General features: G+C 44.2%; 3 protein-coding genes across 3 annotated transcripts in view; 1 reads left to right on the plus strand and 2 right to left on the minus strand.

The window, feature by feature from the left end:
• Positions 1-1,140: 1,140 nt before the first annotated feature.
• akap17a (A kinase (PRKA) anchor protein 17A) lies at positions 1,141-5,843 on the minus strand. Its single transcript, XM_019895488.1, has 7 exons — positions 5,654-5,843; positions 4,235-4,583; positions 3,898-4,116; positions 3,433-3,645; positions 2,627-2,775; positions 2,293-2,533; positions 1,141-2,009 (listed from the first exon to the last, which is right to left on the minus strand). Exons 2-7 carry the CDS (start codon positions 4,559-4,561, stop codon positions 1,194-1,196), a joined length of 1,965 nt encoding a protein of 654 aa, XP_019751047.1. The 5' UTR covers positions 4,562-4,583; positions 5,654-5,843; the 3' UTR covers positions 1,141-1,193.
• Positions 5,844-6,946: 1,103 nt separating this feature from the next.
• sowahca (sosondowah ankyrin repeat domain family Ca) lies at positions 6,947-12,104 on the minus strand. The gene is made up of 4 exons (XM_019895489.1): positions 11,596-12,104; positions 10,226-10,584; positions 9,689-10,078; positions 6,947-8,753 (listed from the first exon to the last, which is right to left on the minus strand). Exons 1-4 carry the CDS (start codon positions 11,948-11,950, stop codon positions 8,289-8,291), a joined length of 1,569 nt encoding a protein of 522 aa, XP_019751048.1. The 5' UTR covers positions 11,951-12,104; the 3' UTR covers positions 6,947-8,288.
• A 474-nt stretch (positions 12,105-12,578) lies between these two features.
• septin10 (septin 10) overlaps positions 12,579-15,854 on the plus strand; it is a 10,701-nt gene continuing 7,425 nt past the window's right edge. Inside the window, exons 1-4 of the mRNA XM_019895490.1 lie at positions 12,579-12,738; positions 13,465-13,579; positions 14,291-14,486; positions 14,558-14,744. Coding sequence (XP_019751049.1) covers positions 12,709-12,738; positions 13,465-13,579; positions 14,291-14,486; positions 14,558-14,744 — 528 coding nt within the window. The 5' untranslated portion in view covers positions 12,579-12,708. The remainder of the gene's footprint in view (positions 12,739-13,464; positions 13,580-14,290; positions 14,487-14,557; positions 14,745-15,854) is intronic.

The raw sequence follows: 15,854 nt of genomic DNA on the forward strand, positions 1-15,854 counted from the left end.
CGTGAACATCCTCCTGGCTGCACAGTACTCTTGATTTGACAAATCCAAAACTCTATAAGCCAGCGACAGAGAGCATCTTGAGTCCCTTGCAATTTTATCAAGAGCCACCATGTCAAGAGTTCTAACATTCCTCTTGTTCTGGAAACTGGGCTGCATGCTTAATCAGCTTCAGAATTTAGTCACTCTTTCTTCGAAGCTTTCATCTCGCAAGTCGGTCACACTAAAAGAACAAGAAAGCTTTCATACAATCAGAAAATCTTATTTAAAAAAAAAAAAGAAGAAATGCCTTTAGGGAAATAAAGATGTGTTCCAACCATTTTCAGGAAGCATTCCGTTGGTTGTAAATCCTGAGTTTTCTCGGGCTGCTTCAAGACAAACTTAAAAAAACATTTGAGGCAGCTGAGAACTGTTTTCAAGTGGTCAGTAGTTCACATTTGTGGTGGTTCGCTTCTTCCAGCAAGACATCAGTTGCTGCAGAAGTGGTCAGAGTTTGTGGGGGGGCTAATCCGAAACACAGTTCAGTTCTCCAAGTGCATTCTTATTAGTCAAGTAGTTGCTGTTTAATTTTTTTTTTCATGTTACTAATGCAGACAAATTCATATTTGTTTGCTTGTGAGTGCACAAATACTGTTAGATGAGTGAAAAAATTGAAACTGAAAAAAAGCTATTTAAGAATTTGATCTAATGCTTTTAGTCTGCTTGATTTGTTGGACTGATTGCCCATGACCTCATTCACTGCCAGGCGTTTTAGAGAATTTTGGCAATTTCAAGACGCACAAGAAACTGTGTTCACCGTTTATATCGACACCAAACCTACCAAATTAAAGAATAGAGACTCTCCTTTCACCAGTAAAAGTGGTAGAAGAAATGGAAGGTTGCACAAAACGCAGCCACTTGTCCCAATGGACGCAAACGGTGCTCCGCAACCTATCCCCTTTGAAAAAAAAAAAAAAAAAATTAATACAACGGTATACTCGTCAGTGGCAGTGAATGACAATGTTGTTTCACGATGGAGCCAATGCAATGTCAAGTGAGTGTGGAATGGATGGCTAACAATGTACAAGTACACTTGAGTTGATGTTCGTGCGAAAAACAATGCTCAAGCTGTTTGCGTGTCTTTGAAATATGCTCTTCATTTGATTTCCAAAAGTCAAAATGAAGAACGTGGCTGCAACGTGTCAAGAGGAGCGTGTTCATCTTCTGGAGTGACTCCTGTCTTGACTGTAGCTGCGCCGTCTGTATCCTCGGCCGTGGCGACTCCTGTCCCGGCTGATGCTCCTGGAGTCGTCTCTGCTGTGTCGATGGTGACTGTGCCTGCGGCTCCTTCCCCTGCTGTAGCTCCTCCCTCTGCTGCTCCTGCTCCTGTCCCGGCTGGAGCTTGTGCTTCTGCTCCAGTGGCTGTGGCTGTGCCTCCTATTGCGGCGCGGGCTGTCGCTCCTCCTGGAGGTCCTGCGGTGGCTGCTACTCCTGCTCCTTCTCCTCCTGCTGCTGCTGGAATGGTGCCTCCTGGAGCTGCGGTCACGCTCCTTGCTGTACTGGCTCTTCTCCTCCTCTTTCCTCCTCTCCTCCTTCGTCTTCTTCACATCCTCAGCCACCTTGCTCACCTTTGTCCCTCGGCCTTTTCCTGACATTTCGGAAGGTGTGGAGACTGGTTTCTCTTTGCCCTCTGCTGTCTTCAATCCATTTAGCTGACCCAGGGCCAGCAGGGATGCATCTTCCCTGCCAGGATCTGGGGCCTCCTTGCTCCCTCCGGAGTTCACCTGCTCCTTCTCGCCGCTCTTCTTCAGCATGTTGGAGAGCAGCTTCTCCCTCAGTTCTTTCTCCCGCCGTTGGAGGTCCAAGGCCCGTTCCTTCTCCAGCTCCACCTTGAGGAGCTCCTCCTGCTGCTTGCGCCGGCACGCCTCCTGCTGCTCGCGACGGACCCGCTCCTCCTCCTGCCGAGCCTTCTCCCGCTTTTCGTGCTCCTCGCGTTCGGCGCGTTCCTTCTCCTGCTGCTGCTGCTTCACCGCCTTGGATGGAAGAGAAGTCTTATATGTAACTAAGACAGACTGGTGGCTACCCAGGCTGCTACAATAAGCGTTACTTTGGCTCTGGACCCCTCCAACCTTGGTCAATAACTGGACTGGTGGTCCATCAGTTTGCATTCATAGGAACATGTATGAATATTTTATGTCTGGGATACCCTAAATATCACAGGTACCATAGGTATTCAAACCCTATGAATGGAAACTTATGGCCCACCCTGTAGATCATGTGAGGTGGCGGCCTGCAAAGGTGTTCCTTAAACGGTACCTTGGCTCTGGCCAGCAGCTCAGCGATGAGGCGGATTGATTCCAGGTTGCGCTGGACCAATAGAAGCCTCCTTTCCTCCATGGCGATCTTCATCTGAAGCTTCTTCTGCTCCTCCTCCTGCTGCTTCCTCACCCTCTTCATGTTCCTCCTCTCTTCTCTCTCCTGCAGCTTCTGCTCACGCTTGCGCTGCTTCTCCTCCTTCTTTCGCTCCCGCTCCTCTTCTTCCTGCTCCTTCTGTTTCCTGCAAAAGAGCCCGTTTGGGCTGGGTCAATATCGGCTGGAATAGTATCACAACTTCTCGTGTTAACTTTGAGGGGAGGTGGGAGGTTCCTACCGCTCTTGCTCTTTACGTCGCTCTTCTTCTTCTTTCTCCCGCCGCTTCTGTTCCTCTCGCTGCTTCTCTAACTCCTGCAGCTTGAGCCTCTCCAGGTTTCGCTTCTTCACAGCTGACTCACCGAGATGCTTTGTGGTGTCAAACGTCACCTGGAGGGAATACAAAAACCAAATCTGGATATGAACAACTTTAAATGTGTTTATTGTTGTCCACATGACAAAAAAAAAACAACAACACATGATCGGTTATATATTTTTTTATACTGGGAGGCTTAAGCACGATCATGTATCAAAACTTCAGCAATTGATAGAGTGATAAGCTGATCTGTACCAAAACGAAAACAAAATGGTCGAAATGGTAAAGGAACCAATTTATTATATTTGGTAACAATGAGCACATTTTACTTTGAAAACACTTTTCACAAACTCCAAGCAAAAGGAAATGGATTGTGTTTGGCCTCTTAGTAAACAAATGTAACTCGAGCTTATCTCTAAGTACAGATTTGTGCAGCAGACCTTTCATACTCATTTGAATTAGCCTCCCTCCCGACACGACATGAGCCGCTTTGATTCTCATTACATTAAAAGGTCTTAAAGGAGCCCGGTGACTCTGAGCTGAAACAAGCTCAACTGTGTCTCACACTTGTTGCCTCCCACACGGCTCCCTTAAGACGTCTAAATTACTTGCAGAATTAAAATGAATCGTGTTTAATAGGGGCAAGTTGGTCAATCAGTTCATGATCAGGAATAAAAGGAGCAGTGTGCCGGCTTATGTGGCGTCGAGCAGGAGAGTGGCATTTACCGTACCTTGATGTTGCAGGCCACTGCCTTTCCATCATCTCCTTTCAGCATCAACTTCATGCCGCGCATCGTGTCCATGGCCTTGGTGAAGCCGCAGTATTCGTGATACTGCACATAAGCCTCAAAGTTCAGATGGCCCCCGAAACTAAAAGTATTAAAGTTTTTGTCCAGCATCTCCTCCCGATACGGATCCAGCATTGGGATGTCCACGTTGCGCACCTGAATCGACAAATACCGTTTGTTTGTTTCCATCATCGGAAGCAATGAAAATATATTTTGTGTGTTCGAATGTGTTAAACAATCCTTCAACGATGGTGTGCTTCTGTTGCTTTATAACTCAAGCAAGAGGTTTTTTTTTTTTAATTTCCTGAAAAGCAGTGATTTTGCATAGAAACCACGAAATAACATTTCTTACCTTCACAGGTTCACACGGCTGAAATAAAAATTCAGACAGTACTGAAACAGGTGTACCTTGCCAAAGGCCTCAAAGACAGCGATGAGAGCCTCTTCACACGGGCGATCGGGAAAACCGCTTTGTTTCTGACTGAACCAGCGGCAGGGCAGACCTTCCAAGTGAATCGTGTCCGGTCGCTCACCCGGAAGAGTTTCGTTCATGTCTTTGGCATCTCGAAAGAACGAGTCCCAGTCGTGCCTTGTTGGGAAGTCCACTTTGTTCTCCACTGCACGAACCTGGGAGGAAAAAAAAAAAAAGTCTCAATCTTTCAAGCTGTTTCCATATTAATTTTAGCTCAGTCAAAGCATTTATCAGTTGTACTCATCCTAACAAAGTGTCCTTTTTGAGGCTTACTTTCAGTACATCAGTAAATCCACTAAGTTTGATGCTCTTCCCATCCAGGCGACTCAACAGACTCTTAACAACCGTTTTGTTCTCCACTTCTCCCTCAAAACGAATGAAGTCCATGGTGCTCTTGGAGACCCGCAGGGCTGAGAACTGGTCGGGCACCACCATGGCCTTTACTCTCTCCATTACCTCCCAGTTGGAGATGCTCTTTCCCGGCAGCTTGAGCTGTGGAAGCGTCACGCTGATGGTCATTTTGGCGATGGGCTTCAAATACATGTTGTACTCGGCAGAGAGGCACACCGCCTCTGTGGTGTCATGGACGATGGTGGTCATTGTGGCAGACAGCACTTGAAACCTAGTGGAGGTTTGAGAAGACTGTTATGATTAGAAATAACTGAATAGTGTTAAGAATCCAGGATACTGTGTTTTTCTCAGGCTATGCGTTATTCAGTGAACGAGCCACCAAGACAACTTTCAATCCTGTTTTGGAGGGAAAAATAAAAACATTACACTGTTAATGATGAACGAGTGGTGGTAGTAGCTAAGCACATGTTTTGGGTGATTTCAGATTTTCTCTGCATGCACAAGCTGTGTCAGAAAACTTCCATGACTGGTGTGACAAAATCTATGATTTTTCATCCAAATGAAAAGTACCACTCAAATGATGATGTGAAAGTCAAGAAAACCTGAGAAGCGTTTGCACAGCCTGCACATGTAGCATTAGCAGGTTAGCCACTACGAGCCATGCAGCCACCGGACCAAAGCAGTTATCATTCAGGTCATCGTTTGATCCCACGCATTTGCAAGTAGCAATGAAGTTAACAACGATAAATGATCATAACTTGAAAATTACACTGTTTTAGTACTTTGACCTAGATGACACCCTTGATCTTGGGGAACGAGGCAGAGAAAAATAAGAACACATCGCGATGTTCTTCTCAGTCAGGAACTGTCAGATGCTCATTGTAGTGTGAGCAGCCTTGAGTTTTCTCGACATAACTTTTGTCTCTTCTCGTGCACTGAACAAAGCAATCACTGCAGGATCTCTCTGTAGTATGCCGGTCGGTCGTTTGGCCCACAAAGAGGAGGAATACTTGTTGTTTGAATTATATATTTATTGTCACACCTCGAATTTTGTACTGTTACTTATTTTCATGCGCTTACCAGGAATCCATCTAACTTCTACAGGCGTGCATTCAAGGTCTTGATAAAGAGTTAGTTTTTAATAAACCGTCGTGCCACATTTGACATCGAATGAATAATGTTGTAATGTCGGAAATGTTACGGACAATATTATATTGTATTATGACAGAAATATTTCAATCCGGCGGTACTAGCGGCTACGCTACCTACTGCGAGGTATCAAGTACATGTTGGTTACAGGCTAGCCTTGTTAGCATGGATAGTTCATTGACTCGCACTTACCTTAAAACCCCGCGCGTGTAATATAAACGAAGCTCTTAAAACTTCTCTTAGAACAAAAAAATCTAACTGTCGCACATCTGGCAACTTCGCGATAAAAGACAATAAAATGATTTTGAGGACAGCCAACGAGCCGCGATAGCAAATGAACACAAGAGAAGCCACTTCCGCATCATACCAACTTTGACCTGAGAGAGGACCAACAAGTACGCGCAACACCTCTGCTTGTTTAGAACAGCGACACTATGTGGAAATTTGTCAGTATTACAAATTAATACGATGGATACTAAAATAAAAACACAAAAAACAAATTAAATTAGATTGCTATTGACATGTTATCATATTATTATTGTAAAATACAAAAACACATTAAACTATTATTACATAATTATTAGTAGTATTATCCTTCCATTATCTGATCGGCTTGCGGAGGCTTGTATTGCCCTATGATTGATTGGTTCTAGGCTAGCCTCCAGTGGATGAAAAAAAACATTCTCATTACTTGCGACCACAAATTTAAAAAAAATTAATAAAAGAAAGAAAAAAAAATCACATCGCAACTTTCCACAAAACTATGACCGCTTACATAATAGTAATTGTTTTGTTTGTAATTTGCAGTTGCGTAGAATTTATAGTCCATTACTGGAGGGCTGGAGGTACAATTCTCTCTAGTTGCATGTTGGGCTCCATCAATGACTCACAGGATATGGCTTTTGGGGACTGAATGTGAGCTAGATTGAATATGGATTAGTCGAATGAGAGCACCAATGGCATCCATTCCCTGAATGGATGGCAGGGAAATTTACATAACAGGCATTACTCCCTTCGCTGTGTATGTAGGTCAGTAGCTGCAGTCAGAGAGCCGCTCTCTCGCTCTCTCACCCAAATAAGCAGTCATACAAAAGCGGCCTAAAACAACTATAAACCCAGGGCGAGACTTAAGCAAAGCAGTGATCTTGCAAATTAATTTAGACTAGATGATGCAAGAGAATATAGCACGTCAACATACCAAAAGAGTGCCATGTGAGGCAACACAGCAAAATAGACTCAACATTATGAGTTTGCATATTCAAAGCCCCGGAGAGCATGACACATGCATATTAAATGCGGTGAACAGGTGCGCAACGTTGCTCATACAATACTGAAAGTGGTGTTGAGCAGCTGCGGCTATGGTGCAATTACAGGACATCAGATCATCAATTTTTCAGCATCACCAGCTGATAGCAGACTGGTGTCAGGAGGGAGTGTGTTAACTCATCTTGTGGCTTGGGCTCATCATTAAACATGAGGCAATCCGATACTAAATATTGCTTTATTTCACATAAAAGGTTCGGACAAATGGGAACAATCAACTTGGCTATTACTCAATGGTAACTTCACAGTATTTATGTAAACAGTGTTTCCCACACTTCATGCAGGTGAAAAATGATGTCACAGTACGCTTGTAGTACCGATTTTTGCTTTACTCTACAACATGAGGTCAGATGTACAAAATACAAAATGGGAGGCGATCGTGTGATATAAATGCAATCGGCTCATTTTAAGAAAGGGTCACGTTCAAGAAACAAGGACTTCAACGAATCATACCGTACATTCTAATCTAAATTCACGTTGAACAAACACCGAACTATTACACTTGTACATGTGAAGCTACGCCATCTTAAAAACAAATGCATTCCAGAGTGTTGAATGTGACTGTTCTTGTTTGATTGCATATTTACCAATGTGTGCTACGTGGGTTGTCTAGGTCCCTGAACTCATCGTGTCATGTTCACTGACATTTATTCAGCAAATCTCAAAAGAGGCACAGCATTAAATAAGTGACCAAATCTGTCACCATTTGCAATTACGGTTGGAATGAATATACTTCACCTTGAAGCAGAAACAGCACAATGATAAGCAGATTTGAGAAAAAAAAAAGTATTGCCTCCACAAAATATAAAACAGCCTGGTCATGCAACTGATTAGTGTCCTTCGGTTATTGGAACAAGCCAAAGCCCACACACCCCCCACCAGTGCAAAACAACACCCAATTTCGTGAAAAGCAAACGGAAACGTGATCTGGTTTATAAATGTTAAGTGCTGTGACTATTAAAACAGCCGAGGTCATGTTTGTAGTTTCAGCAAGTTTTTTGTGTGTTTACAATATTCAAAGTGACAAGTGCAAATAGAACAAATGTACCAAAGCGTGAATGTAGAACAATTGTCAATACGGGAATTAAAAAAAAAAAAAGGAAAAACTCCTACTTTTTGTAGCTATATTGTGCAACAGAAATAACATTTTTGATTAGTGATCTTCCACCAATGTGAAATTACAAAACTTCCCTTCCCTCCCTCCCACGAAGAAAAAAAAAAACATTCAAGGATGCAATCATTGTCCGTCTGAAATAAATTAGATAACGTGTAGCAAAAAATAAAATTTTAGCAAAAAATAAAAATTTTAAAATGCTACTTAAATAAATTAGTCCCTCCGTGTAGGATTGAAAAAAAAAAGGAACAAAAATCAACTTCAGTTGTTGGAAAAAAGTGTTTTGTGACTTTAAAACTTTAAAAAGGCTTGTCCGTAAAATACACAATTGCAGTTCTAAAAATCCTTTCACGAAACTCTTAATAAATAGATAGCTGCTTTCGAGCGGCCTCATCCAAACAGGTTGGAGAGCGGCCGCGTTCGCTGCGGGGTGCTGGGAAGCTCGTCTCCTCTCCCCACTTCCCCCGTGTCCCTAAAGGAAGCGCTATGTATAATCTGCGCCCTGTGTCGCCCTCGATGTAGCCGAGCGTTCAGCCTGCTCAGAGACGACTTTCGAAACATGCCCCCCTTGGTCCTCCCATTCCCGAGCGCCTCATCGGAGGCTCCCGCTGACTGGTTGAGGAGGCGCAGCGGGTTCAGGTTTCCCTGGAGCACTTTGGGGAACCTCCAGCCGCGTTGGCCTCCACCGCTGACGTTCACGTGTTCGTTGTCGGACTCCGCCCTCGGCGAGGTGACTAGTCCTTGGTCCCGCAGGTTTGCAGGCAGCGGCGTGGGGAGGTACTGGAGGGCTCGTCGGCCGCTGTAATCCCTCACATCAGGGTCCGCCTCCCAGTCGGAGAGCAGCACACGCATCACCTGACCATCCAGAAGGACAACGAGCATGCATTTAAAATGCTTCTTCTTGGCCGATTAATCAACATGATTCCCAAGGCGGAAACAAATTTCGGATTCTGGAACCTATCCTCAGCTAGTTGCAGTTTTTTTCTGCAGGATAAATCAATACAAGTGTCGCTTTGGTGCTATCTTGGAGCCAAGCAGCTACGTTGAAGTGAGTTGAGGAGGGTTTTTTTCTCTTGTGCTTTGGGTCCATTACCTTGCTGGGAGGTCAAACAGTAGACCATATTTTTTGTGATGATTTTATCAGATTAAATTTAAACCGCACTCCACAAAACGGTAATGTTGTCATGTCTGCCTTACAGTTCTGAGATTTTGGGGTTTGAATATCAGCTCCAACCTTCTCAACACGCTTGCAAGAATTTGCTCCAGACACTCCTGCCTACGCCCACATTCCAAAAATCATACCTTTGAGGTTCATGGAAGAGTTTTAAACTCGCCCATTGGTGTGAATGTGAGCGTGAATGCTTGTTTTTGTCTAGACGTGAATTTGTGGTTGACTGGCGACGAAGCCAGAGGGCAAGCCGCCTCTTAACCCAAAGTCGCTGGGATCGGCTCCAGCTCATCTGCAATCCTAATGAGCACGAGCGCTATGGAGACGCTTGCTCTTTGGCATTCCTTGGCCATGAATAAATAGTTACCAGTTGTGTGCACTATGATTTTTTCCCCCCCCTAGCTATTGGCATTCAATATTTCATTTGTTTTACTTTTGGTTTAATTGTTCTGAGCTGGTGTAATGTCATGTTACGTCACAGCACAGCACTTCGGTCCCCACAGTTGTTTTAAATGTGCCCTCAAAATAAATTTGGATGAGACAGAAACTGGATGGGTTGATTTTCTGCAGCCATTCACACGACTGTATGCTGCTTAAATCCCATGACCGGGCCGCATCTTACCTGAGTGTGTCCATGCATGGCTGCCAGGTGTAGCGGTGTATACCCAGCGCCAGACTTCACGTTGACGTTCACGGCCACGCCGTTGTCCTTGGCAAACTTCAGCAATTGCGAGAGCAGCTCTGCTTTGCCCTGCTTGGCGGCCCAGTGGAGGCACGTGAAGCCGGTGACAAAGTCTTTCTTGGCTACCAGGCCGGCCTCCACGGCCAGGAGGGGCTGCAGGCTCTCCCACAGGCCGTCCGAGGCGCACAGCATCCACTCGTGCTCCATCGGGTCAAGGGTCACAGACGGGCAGTCCTCGTCGGTGACCGAGGAGAGGAGAGACGCCGAATCGCCGTCGCTTCTCATCGAGTCTCGAAGGCGCGGACCTCGATGAATGAGAGACCGCCGGACCTGTGGAGGGAGGATGACGAGGGTTAAAGATGTCGAGCTGACAGCCAAACATGAGGGCGCATACACACAAACAACCATTCACCCTCATATTGTCACCGACAAAATTTTTTCGTCAAAACTAAAATGCATGTACGATTTTAAACTCACTTGAGGAGAACAATTCATCATCAGCTCGATGAAGTTCCTGCGGCTCCCTTTGGGTGTGTTCACATCAAGACTGTGTTCCAGGCCTTCAATGGTGCTGTCCTCAGACAGGCAGCTTGTCAGCAACGCCCGCTGGGAGCCTTTGGACACCCTGCGGGCCCCTCGGACTACCTGGCTTTGGGAGATGGCGGGGTGGTCCAGTTCCGGCACCCCGATCACCGGAGCCGACTCGCGCCGTCTCCTCTCCCTTAGCTTGACCTCCCCACTTCCCACAGAAGCGGGAGTGGTGTTGATCTTGTTGGACTGGGTGGGGTCTGGATTCTTGACCTCATCCATGTCGCACGAAGGTGGACTAGAAGCACCTATGAGAATATAGAAAAAGTTTTTTTTGTCAAGTCAGCTACGAATGAAACCCGCATACACGTTTTTGGAATGTGGCAGGGAGCCATGCAAGAACAAGAACGTGCAAACTCCACACAGCCCAGATTCAAACCCCCAACCTGAGAATAATGTGGCATAGGTGGTTCACGGTCACTATGCTGTCTGGCCCATATTCCAAAAATAAAATTGCACACAGAGTGCATGAGAACATCACACAGGTGGATTTGAGCCACACACACACACACACACACACACACACACACACACACACACACAGAGATAGATATTAGAAAAGGGTTGTCATGTCACAATAAAACATTTTGTTAAATGTACAAGATGTCACACTAAAAATTATTTCCTCAGTCTCTGAATGTCACCCAAGCAAGAAAGCTGATATTTAGACAGTTTTTATTTGCTATATTTAACTGCTTAACACATCTTGACATGCACAGGATTGTTTTTTTGCTTCTGCATCCTTTAAATGTCCTGTATAAGGCCCTCAGTGGTAAAAGTCTGAACAACTCCCAAGAGTCTTGTTCCAAGCACAGTTTTGCTGACCATACCTTGCTTCGTCTTGGCTTTTCAAAACGATGCATCGCTAATGTGTACTTGGGTTCAAAAGACCAATTCCCATTTTATATAAAAAAGCAAGCAAAACCAAATATTCACCTTGATCGTTGGCCTTAAAATGTACATTTTTAGACATCAGGAGGACAGCACAGAAACAAACAAACGGTACAGCTATACAATGTTTGCATGAAGCTTCATATTGCCTCCTTTCAAGGGTTGAAAAGTAGCACCAGATGGGCTGCCCAGAGTGAACCATACCTGCACGATATTGTCTAAAACAGACACTTTAATAGCTACTGAACATTAATGTATAAATCTACAAATACTTATTTACACGCAAAAAAGAAATGCAATACGGTCAAGTGACAGGTTGGAAGTAGACCAAAGCCAAGAGGATGCCAGTTAGTTCGATCAACACTCACCTGTTCGCTGTTTGTTGTCAGGGTTGCCGCTGACGAGCTTGTTGTCGTCCGCTGTTTCGCGCACGTTGCCGTTGCACTCGGTTGCGTGCTCGTGACTGTCCCCGTCCACGCGCGTCACAGAGCGCGCGCTACTAACCTCATTCAAACGCACATATTTCACGCCGCTTTCCACTTCCACGACACCGAGCATGTCCACGACGCCTTTCAAAGCCTCCTCCTCCTTCAACGGGTCACTTGCGCCACCCCACATCGTCGCGAAGTGATCGATGAGCTCCATCTGTTGGACTCGCCCTCCTCTCCCCATTAGGAACTCCTGCACGGCCTGAACCGTGCACGGGGACGCCATCATTTTCATTATCCAACCAGATAAATTATTTACATGACACCAAAACGTTTGGAAATGAGTCCGTTGTCATTTCGCGGTGGTTGACAGCCGATGACAGCATCTCCACAGGGCCTCCTCCTTTCTTCCATCATGGGCTGATCAGTTTTAAGCCATGACCGATAGGGGACGCACATTGCCATTAATCTCTCTCGTCATCGTGTTACATTACCGTTCCCCACGTAAATTTGTCATACAATATTTTGGAAAAATTGACTTTCTACTGTCGAACCGGAGGGAGGCAAATTTCCTATAACTTTATTTTTTTTTGTATTTTCATGCATCCAACATGAAAGTAAGAGAATATGTAAAACAACTATAGGTTTGTTAGTCTGTATAGTTGACAAATTCCCCACACTTAGGATGTATTGAATGCAACACGCTATAGGACTGTACCAACTTGAAAAAAAGGTGACTCGTCTAAAAATCGGTTTGATAAAGCAACATGTCGCGCATATTTATTTTCAAACTTTTTATTTTGGGAACAATTCTGTTTTATAAATTGAAAACTTAAAGTGTACCTCTAATTAGATCGCATTTTAAGTCGATTCACAAAGACCATTTGAGACATAATTATCTCTTCTTTAACTTGGTCTAGTCTGGCCGTGGTGAGGCGGTCCCATTCAGGAATCTTTTGGAGGGGGGGAAAAAAGAAAAGAATTTGACTTTCATTAAGTTTGATTGTACTGTGTCTGGTACTTTTGGGGAATTCTACTTTCCATCGAAAAGACATGGCTTCTTCCGATGTTGCGCTGCAACCGGTTTGTATTGATCTCTTTGTTGTTCGCTCTAATAACAATCATAGTCGAGAAGGGAGTGTCTGGGGCTACAATGAAGTTAGCTAGCCGTACAACTAGCGCAACTTCTCTCTTGAGCAAATTAAGTCACGTTCCCTTTGAACACAACACGGTTTGGTCACAGAAATCAAATGCGTGTATCCACCTCGTGTACGTGTTCATGCTAAATTTATCTTATCAAGTGCTTTGCTCATCGGCCTAGTAGAAACATCTATTACCGGAGGGGCGTTAGCTGTCTTGAAAGAAGCAATCACGTCACTCAACTGACTGCTGTGAAGTTTGGGAGACGTTGGCATTTATAATTACACTCACCAGGAAATCTCAAAAGTGTTCAAACTCATTTATAACACTTACATGGGTTCATCTTCGTCCCCTAATAACAGATATTCGATCGGAATATACAGCACAGTGGCACCAAACCAGATATGACTATCATTACATTCTGCACTCTTGTATTAGTAACACACGTGTTATAATAGAGAATACGTGTACCTGCTCTGTTGTGTATTGGAAGCACTTGGACAATCACACAATATTATGACACATGCTCTGTATCAGAAAATATTTCCTTAATCTTTGTTGTGCATCTTTTTTCATTTTTCGAGTGTGCTATTGTGTTTTTGAATTTTGTGGAAGGTTGTGACAAAGCATATTTTGTGTGTGTGTGTGCGTGTGTATTGTTTTATTTAGGATAAGGGACTCCGGCCTCTCTCCCTGGCAGGCCACGTTGGTTTTGACAGCCTCCCAGACCAGTTGGTCAACAAGTCCACCGATCAGGGATTCTGCTTCAACATCCTCTGCATCGGTATGCTGCTTGACACTCATACATTCAAAAAAACCCAAAACAAAACAATGATGTTGACCAAATAAGGTCACATTTGGAGGAAACTGTAATCCTATTAAACCATGGGCCTCTTCCACTGTCATCATCCCGTTTTTCAGTCCAACTCCTGGCCTTGAAATACAATTGTGAATTACTGTATTTCAACGAATGTAGTCATTGCATGCCCCTTTTAATCACCGGTTTGAATGAATACATCTGCCACATCTTAAAAAGTTTCTGCTTTTGACTCTGGAGTTTAAATAGAAATTTATGGCAAATGTAGTCATTGCATGCCCCAACTAATCACCGGGTTTGAATGAATAAATCCGCCACATCTTAAAAAGTTTCTGCTTTTGACTCTGGAGTTTAAATAGAAATTTATGTTTCTGTGTAATATGGAGCGCAGCAGAAGAAAACATCTAAATGTTTTGACAATGGCCTGTGAAGGAAAACATGTTCAGGGAAAAAAAGACATTTATTTTACTATTTTGACGGTCTGTCTTATCTGTCTTCAGGTGAAACTGGTATCGGCAAGTCCAGAGAATTTATGTTTGTGTAATATGGAGCATTGCAGAAAAAACAAAAATCTAAATGTTTTGACAATGGCCTGAAAAGGAAAAAATGTTCAGGGAAAAAAAGAGTCATTCTATTAAAGTTTATCTTATTTTGACGGTCTGTCTGATCTGTCTTCAGGTGAAACTGGTATCGGCAAGTCCACCCTGATGGACACTCTGTTCAGCACCAACTTTGAAAACTTTGAGTCGTCTCACTTTGAGCCTGAGGTGCAGCTGCGGGCTCAAACCTACGACCTGCAGGAGAGTAACGTGCGACTGCGCCTCACCGTGGTTAACACGGTGGGATTCGGAGACCAAATGAACAAACAGGAGAGGTCAGAGCGAGCCAACGAGCGAGCGTGTGATTTACGACGTCACCGTTAACCATCGTCCGTCTGTCTTGCAGCTATCAGCCGGTGGTGGACTATATCGACCGGCAGTTTGAGAGTTACCTGCAGGAGGAACTCAAAATCAGGCGCTCCCTTTTCAACTACCACGACTCGCGGGTCCACGCCTGTCTGTATTTCATCTCCCCCTCGGGCCACTCCCTCAAGTCCCTGGACCTGGTTACCATGAAGAAACTGGACAGCAAGGTAAGAAGGTAGTCTGGTTTATATGGTTTGAAGGTTGACACTTTTCTGACGCATGGAGTAATTTGCAGGCGACAAGATAATTGCACTGAGCAAATAACTGGACTCTTCAGCCCTTGGGAGTATCTCAAATAATCAATGCTGTGACTGGGTTGATGTTTCTTAGCAAAATGAAGGGGTCAATGTACAAGGAGAGGGATTATTTTAGCAATTCTCTGCACCCCAAGCTATTTTCATTGCAGCGTATTACTTATTTCTTTTATTTTTTTGTGAGTGTGAGCCACTGTGGTTGAATTTTTTTGCAGTCTCATAGTCATCTTACAGTCATGCAAGTAGCTGCAAAATTATTGTTATTTATTTTGCCTTTAGAAGCTCACTGGAAGGATAGTGGACTGAATTGCACTGTGGGGGAATCTCTCGCCACCTCACAATTCGATTCTATTACAATTTAGAGGGCTCTTTTTAATCGATTATGTATTATTTTCTGTGAATGTATATTTATTCTTACTGCGATTACCCACGGCTTTAAAAACTGCTAGCAGTGACCCAAATTTGTACGATGAGTATAAATTAAGTGTACTTCCATTACCTTTAATTGAAACAAAACGGAAGCAGCATTTGCTAATATTTTTTTTCCATTACTGTAGAAAGCCAAAGTAATATTTCAATTCTGTGTATTGGAAAAACATCTAAGATAATGGCGTTGGTAATTCATTTTCAAGTGAATGTTTGAGTCAGGCCCCATCACGGTTTTAATCACACACATTCATTCACGCCAAGTGGTCAAGACACTCATGTGTCTTGCATTTAAGGAATACATTCATTTGTACTACGGAGATGCATTGGTCCTCGAAACGAATTGTTGGCCCCCCTCCCCCCGCCCTGAACCGTCATCAAATCATGAGGTGGCGAGAGAGGCCCACCCCATTAATGCGGAGGTGGTCACAACCTTTCCCATGCTCTCTTGTGTGTCACTGTCAGGAAGTGCCAGCAACTCAGGATTTGCGTGTGAAAAGAGTCTCTCTCACACACACACACACACACACACACACACACACACACACACACACACACACACACACACACACACACACACCAAAACGCGCGAGAACA

This window comes from Hippocampus comes, unplaced genomic scaffold, assembly GCF_001891065.2.
Source record: "Hippocampus comes isolate QL1 unplaced genomic scaffold, H_comes_QL1_v1.1 scaffold237, whole genome shotgun sequence".
Lineage (NCBI taxonomy): Eukaryota > Metazoa > Chordata > Actinopteri > Syngnathiformes > Syngnathidae > Hippocampus > Hippocampus comes.